Source organism: Xenopus laevis, chromosome 8L (genome assembly GCF_017654675.1).
Source record: "Xenopus laevis strain J_2021 chromosome 8L, Xenopus_laevis_v10.1, whole genome shotgun sequence".
Lineage (NCBI taxonomy): Eukaryota > Metazoa > Chordata > Amphibia > Anura > Pipidae > Xenopus > Xenopus laevis.
This window is the reverse complement of record NC_054385.1, coordinates 114,608,839-114,616,535: the sequence shown is the minus strand read 5'-3', so window position 1 is coordinate 114,616,535 and position 7,697 is coordinate 114,608,839. Positions and strand designations below refer to the sequence as shown.

The 7,697-nt window shown below is 35.7% G+C and overlaps 1 protein-coding gene across 1 annotated transcript; it reads left to right on the top strand.

Annotated features, from left to right (window-relative positions):
* The first annotated feature begins 5,779 nt into the window (after positions 1-5,779).
* LOC108699003 (olfactory receptor 1020) lies at positions 5,780-6,745 on the top strand. Its single transcript, XM_018230858.1, has one exon. The coding sequence runs from the start codon at positions 5,780-5,782 to the stop codon at positions 6,743-6,745; it is 966 nt and encodes a 321-aa protein (XP_018086347.1).
* The last annotated feature ends 952 nt before the right edge of the window (positions 6,746-7,697 follow it).

Genomic DNA, 7,697 nt, shown 5'->3' with positions numbered 1-7,697 from the left:
TAAAATGCATGAAATAGTGTTGTAAAGAAATGTGGATCTTGACCCTCACAAGAGGCTCAACTCAGTTGATAGGGGGACCTGGACTAAAGACAGGTAGGGGCAAATTTACATATGGTCGAATATCGAGGGTTAATTAATGATTTGAAGGATTTTAATCCGTTGATCGAACGATTTTTCTACGACCAAAAAAACATAGGAAAGCCTATGGGGACCTTCGCCATAGGCTAACATTGCACCTCGGTAGCTTTTAGGTGGCGAAGTAGGGAGTCGTTTTTTTTAAAGAGACAGTACTTCGACTATCAAATGGTCGAATATTCAAACGTTTTTTTGTTCGAATCGTTCGATTCAAAGTCGTAGTCGAAGGTCGAAGTAGCCAATTCGATGGTCGAAGTAGCCAAAAAAAACATTTGAAATGCAAAGTTTTTTTTATTCTATTCCTTCACTCGAGCAAAGTAAATGTGCCCTGTAGTATACATTTTACAAAAATTAATATATTTTCTCCTAGATACTCCTGGAAGCACAAAATATGTCACTTGGAGTGAAAATTAGGGTAGACCATTAATGGCTGACCTCAGTAAGCTTGGACTTAATTGTAGTTTATTTTTTATATTTTTTGAATGATTTGCCTTCTTTTTCTGACTCTTGCCAGTTTTTAAATAGGGGTCACTGACCTCACCAAAAAATCAAAATCTCTGTAAGGCTAAAAATGTATTGCTATTGATACTTTTTATTAATTGTCTTTCTAATCAGGCCTCACCTATTCTTATTCCAGTCTCTTAATCAAATCAGTGGATCATTGCTAGGCTAATTTGTACCCTCGATACCAGATTGCTGAAATTGCAAAATGGGGAGCTGCTAAATAAAAAGCTAAATAACTTGTCACTCTCTAGATCATACTAAACAACCCTTTTAAAAACGTACTTGTGCTAAGAGAACCCTAACTAAACTGTTGACTTCAAAGTGGGCTTAGATCAAAAAAGATTTAGGGCTCCATTTATTAAACCTCAATTTTTTCTGGTTGAGGTTTTTAGGGGAAAAACTAAAATGTTGGAAAAAAACCTAGAATTTTTAAAAAATGAGCATATCCAAAAGCTTCTAAAAATCTGAAAATATTTCAAAACCTGTCGAGGTCATGTAGAAGTCAATGGCAGATGTCCCTGGAGTGGTTTTTAGACATTGCGATCTATACTGGATAATCCAAAAAAATGTGTTGTTTTGGCTGATAATCCAAAAAAGTTGAGTTTTCGGGGCATCAAGCGTATGATACAAATTGACAATTGATTTGTCTTGACGTTTTGTTGCTTTGATTTTATCGAGAAAAATTATTGATAAATGATTTAAAATTGTGGAAGGGGTTAGGTGGACTTTGTTTTCAGGAACAAATTAGATAAATTTGACATAAGGCTATATCTTATCTAATGCACATCTGGGTAAACAATGCCAAGAAATGTCCCTCTTTCAATGGCTATTACCATATATTTGTCAGTCAATTGTTGTTGTGAAATGCTGAAATCAATGAGGAGTAATTACAAGCATTCTTTCACCCTCAGAGTTATAAATGTCCTAAAGAACAAAATGCCTATAATCACTATATGTATAATAGAGTATATGTGAAATTGCCCTAAAGGCTCAATAAAACTTACTGACACCTTATGAGTGTTCTTGGGATGAAAAGCACAAATATTGTCACTTGTAAGGTTCCCACCTTGCAGAAGCAGCACTGATACCAGTTGTTATGTCCTGGTTGTGTTGTAATAATAAGCCCAACTTAATAACATAGCTGTAGTCTTTTGGGACCTGATGTGCTCATCCATTGAAGGTTGGTAGGGTTGAGTTAAGTTAGACCTTATAGTGGAGTGAAGGAAGTAAGCAGCAGTAAACAGAAATGTAAAAATAAGGAAAATTCACTACTAATTAATTATTTACAACAGTGCCACCAGCTGGTCAGTTTGTGATCATAAAGTAGTTAAGAAACTTGTCAGGAGAAAGAAAGGTGGCTGGTTTGATGTTCTCCTGGTTAGGAAAGATGTGAAAAGTGGTTTGAGGTTACTTTTTGTTTAAACTGTTTTATATATTTTTCAGACAGAGAAGCCCTTCGTGCTCCGTTGGCACTTAATGGGCTTTATTTGTATTACTAAAAAGGAAAGTTTAAAAAGATTCTAGTTTGATCTTGTAGACATTTCTTTTCCATTCTCCAACCGGTATAAATCGTATGAATCCAAATTCTGTGAAACAGAGCTTCTCAGGGAAGCTCAGGAGAAGACAGCAAGATAAATGAAAAATATTCCAAAATATATTGTAATTTGTTTTTAAATATTCGCCATCTCTCTGTGTGAAACCCACTCCTTCATTCAGCAGACCATGGTTACACGTTTTTTTTAACTTATAGTGATCCACCACCAAGGGATAGTTCTCCTAATGCTTGTATTGAGATTCCACTCAGCAATTGCTAGGACAAATGTGATTCATATAGTGTAAAAAGTTTTAATAAATCCCAATTAAATTTAAAATGACATTCACATAAAACCAAGCAGATCTTTTTCAGTGTGTTTGTCAAGAAAAATAAACTAAACACATAAAAAAATGTAAATCTTATTACCTTCCTTTTGTAATCCACAATTAAAGTACATACAGTAGGTAAGTGCCACTGTATGAGTTCTGTTATTAAGGCAAGCTTTACATAATACCAAAATGCGGGACCTGAGGTCCATGCCCACTGGCGACACAATTAGACAATGAGATGGGAGGGGGAAAATACAGACTAATATACATATTGTGTATGTGTAGTTTACATTTAATGGTTTGTATAAAACTTTAGCCAAAAGAAAAGAAAAACTTTTCTTTGTATAAAACTTTGCCTATCTGTATATTTAAAAGAATATGTTTGGTATGTGTTGAAAAAACTATGGGGCAGATTTACTAAAGAACGAAGTGACTGTCACTAGCGAAAGTTCACCAGAAATCCCATCTGCAGGGACATTACCAATTTACTAACAGGCGTAGAGGACAATTCGCTAGATAAAGAGACCATTGCTAGCATAGTTTTGCACCCTAAAGCCAGATGAATTTTCACTCAGTCGAACGACCTGGCGAACTGATAAGATATAAACACGATTTATAATTGGCTTTGACAAACAGCTCAGTTCGGAGATGATTTACAATCTACTGCCAGTGAAATTCATTGATTGCTCAGAAGCCTTCACTGAGGATTTCTTTATTGTACATTGTACTTAACTCAAAAGCTATACCATCTATTTTCCTAAATCAACCAAATCCTGTAATTATCACAGCAATGGCATCTAATCCTTTTAATATGGTGACTGTTGTCACTCAAACAGAGCAATCTATATCTGATTAAGTAAGTATTTCAACTACCAGTACACCATTTGTTAAACATGTTGCCTGTAAAGAAAGCAGAGGTATGAGACAACGGCATATCGAGATCAAAACTGGGGACAACCTCCAATAGCAGAAAAAAACAAAAAGGAGTTTGGTACAATGATTGATGCAATTGTAATTTTTCTTTCAGCCAATTGTGCATTATTATGAAGATCTCAACCTTTATCAGGTCAAATTGCTGTGGGGAATTTAGCAGTTGAATGTTCAATATTGCCTACTGGATTTTTATTCTCAAAGGTGAAAGAAATGTTTAATCTTTTGAACATACCATTTATTTCTTACACAACTTATTCTATTTACCAGAAGAGATATGTTTTCCTGCAGTAGACCTTGCTAGGAATAAAGGCTTCTAATAAGGAAAAAGAACAACATGTTTGAACAGGCAGTGGTTTTGGCAGGTAATAGGCAATTTAAGTGAGCAGGTTACTGCACCAAATATTGCACACACTCCATGATAGATATTATCACTATATTGTTGCACATACTACTGATCAAGTAGGCCCTTTAGCATTGGAAAGAACATTGACAAGTTTAAGAGATAAGGGAGTTGATATAAAAATATTGGCAACCGATCAACAGAAATTTAATGAAAAGCAAATATCAAGACATTAACCATCAATTCAAAGTCTGGCACATCTGCAACAGCCTAGTTAAAAAACTTTACTGCAGCAAGTAAGAAGAGAAAGTGCAAAGATTTAGCCACTTGAATTGGACCTATTATCAACCATTTGTTGAGGTGTGCGCACTCATGCAATGAAAAAGTCAATGTTCTCCTAGATAAGTGGCGTTGACTGCTCTATCATATTGGAAACAAACACACATTCAACCATTTGAAAACATATAATAAATGGCAACACATGAAAAAAATCAAAAAAGGATAACTCACACCCATCGTTTTCACAGCACCCTTGTGAAAATAATCAATGATCCTTTAAGATAATGGAGCAGGCTCATGCACAGTTTCAACCCATGGGGTTTATCACATAAGAAACCCTTTCCTTTAAAGGGCTCACTCTCCCTTTTAAAGGGAGAGTGAGCCTTTAATTTTTCACTCATTGTGCCTTTAATTAAAGGGCTAGAGTCTTGCTTGTCCATTGCACCTCCCTTTAAAAGGGATCTTGACCTTTCTTTAGCATGTAAGAGATTTAAGACATTCATCTCAATCTAAGGGTACACACACATGCGTTCCTGTAAACATTTACCTCTCTCAGGCATCATGTACATTTGTTTGCAATTTTGCATTACTTTACTTCCCCAGATAAGCATAGCTGAATCACGGGAGTTATCTGCACATGCAGTCACACATTCCAACACCATGTCTGAAACTACAGTACATAGGGAGGTTTTTTTCTCTACATCACCATCAGTTAAGGAAGGTGTAATACTTTTGGAAGAACCCATTAAGGCATACCTATTGCCTGTACCACAGGGATCCAACACATATATCTCTATGAGACTAGTCACACACCTTTCACCCTTGTGCTTCTTATCAATTAGAGCAAGACTTTTGTCCAAAGTCAAGGTCACGCACTTCAGGGGCTTTGTCACAAACAGGCAAACTCTGCCTTTTACCTTGCCTGTTATCCTTTTGATAACAGACATTTCTAGCCTTTAAAAATTCCATCATACACGAGAACATGAAAATGATCATAATAAGGTCTTAAATTGCATAAAAGATTAACTCTATGCATGCTAGAACCATGCTGGCCCTTATGTCACACATCAACTCTACATTTTAATAAATGTTACTACGAATTGATGAAAAAGGACTCAAATTGGTCTATCCCAAACAAAAAAAGGATGCATGGCTAAGCCTATATATGTATTCAATTTCCAAAATGGGATATACTGTATATGGCCAATGAAAAAAGGGTCATAGTTGTGTCCCTTTATCACAAATATTCCATAAAAAGAATAATAAAAAAATCCATGTTAAAAAAATAGTATTCATTTCAACTGCAATTGCCTCCCATTCCTGCACTATTTATTTTGAGCTTGGTAATGATTTAATAATACTAATGCTTGGTTGGTAATGCGTTTTATGGCCTTACTGCTGAACAAAATATTTATTTATAATAACATTTCCCAGGTGGTTCATTAATTTTATTACAAGTACAACATCAGCAATCTTTAGGGAAATACACTTATACTACTGCACGGACAAAAATTATATAATGCCAGCAGGAAAAGTCACTTTTCAGAAACAGACAACCTTTAGAAGAAACATATTAACACAGAATAAAGACCAGAATACTGTGCATGAACCTGCTCCATTAATGTCGAATATCTTTTACCAGCAAAAACTACCAGAAATTCTCCAAGTGACCATCTATTCTGTTAACCTGATTCAATTCTTGCAAAATTCAAATCAAACCTAGTTATGAATATTTCTATGCAAAATGAAAGCCAAGGTCAATATTCTGATTTTACTCTTCTGGGACTTTCCACTCTCCCTGAATTTCAGATTCCATTGTTCTTTGCATTTCTTCTCATTTATCTGCTCACCATAACAGGAAATTTACTCATCATAACCTGTATTTTCATGGATGCTCAGATTCAGATCCCTATGTATTTCTTCTTACAAAACCTCTCTATCCTTGATTTATCATATTCCTGTGTTATTCAGCCCAAACTGCTGCTTGGTATCTTAACAGGGGATGGTGCTATATCTCAGGTAGGATGCATCACACAACTCTATTTATTTATGTGTCTGACTTGTACAGAGTTTGTATTATTGGCAACAATGGGATATGACCGATATTTAGCAATCTGTGAGCCCTTACATTACCCTCTTCTGATGAACAAAAGAACTTGTTTCCAGCTGGTCATTATCTGTTGGGTGGTTGGATTTCTGGATCCATTGGCTCACACAGTTGTTATATCTCGATTACCCTTTTGCAGGACACATTTGATTAATCATTTTTATTGTGACTACTTGGCATTACTAAAGCTTTCCTGTATTAAAACAACACTGATTGAGATTATGAGTTTACTCTTTGGCTCCCTATTAGGATTTTCTACATTCAGCCTCACTTTGACTTCTTATATTTGCATCATCTCCACCATTGTAAAAATCCAGTCCACTACTGGGAGGCATAAAGCTTTCTCCACTTGTGTGTCCCATCTCACAGTGGTTTTGTTGTTCTATGGCACAGTTCTGATCATGTACATAAGACCTACATCCCAATATTCATCTTCTCTGGAAAAATCTTTCTCTGTTTTGTACACTGTCCTGATCCCAATGTTTAATCCACTAATTTATACCCTGAGGAATAATGATGTGAAAAAATCTCTTCAGAAACAATTATTTAATATAATTTGCAGAGCAATTTCAATGATACATTAAGGGACATTACAATTTGCTCTGAACTTTTATAGTGCTTTTTTTTGTTTTACCGATTCATCACTGTATAGAACACAGTGAGACTGATCTAGGCAATGAATTGCACTTAGATACTGAAGCCAGCACTAAGATAGCACCCTGGGCTGGCACCGTTCTGAGGTCTGCCATTATAATCACTGGTGGTGCTCAACAAATTGGGGCTAAGATAATAATTTAGATGATACATTGCAACCAAACATACATTTGCTTTCACTGTTTACTTTGTAATAGACTAGTCATAATTAATTGCAAGTTGTTTGCTGCTGGTAACTTCACCAATGAAATTTACACTAATATTAGTAAATCAGTCCCAGTATTCATGGGTCAAGCCAGCATTTGCCCCCTGGATGAAGTTTTGTCTGCATTTGGAAGGCTGTATTCATGAGAGGCAGGCAGTGCCCCTTAACAATCCCCTAAGCACTGGTGGGTGCAGGTTGCAATAGAGCCCTGTACTTTTGCAGGACATAGAACAATTGGGCAAATTAAATGACTCCTGTAGTATACAAAATGCCTTTCATTAAAAAAAAGTTTAATAGGGATGTACTACTGTATCTCCATAACGTAGTATAAGAGCACGTACTAGTGAGCCATCTGAGCCAAATGTCTAGATAAAATATTCTCCCATGTCTACTAGAAAGCTTGAATGTTGACACCTTTAAAAACATAATTATTCAAGTTTAACACCATGGCAGATGCCCCTAATAATAAAACATCATGATGTTCTAGTTAATTACAGTATATATTCCATATAATACCTTCTTTTCGGTAAAAAGCTGTCCCAGAAAAGCCATTTGGAGTGTACAGTATATGTTTCTATTTTTGCAGATGATACAAAATTGTGCAGAACTATAGGTTCCATGCAGGATGCTACCACTTTGGAGAGTGATTTGTCTAAATTGGGAAACTGGGCAGCAAA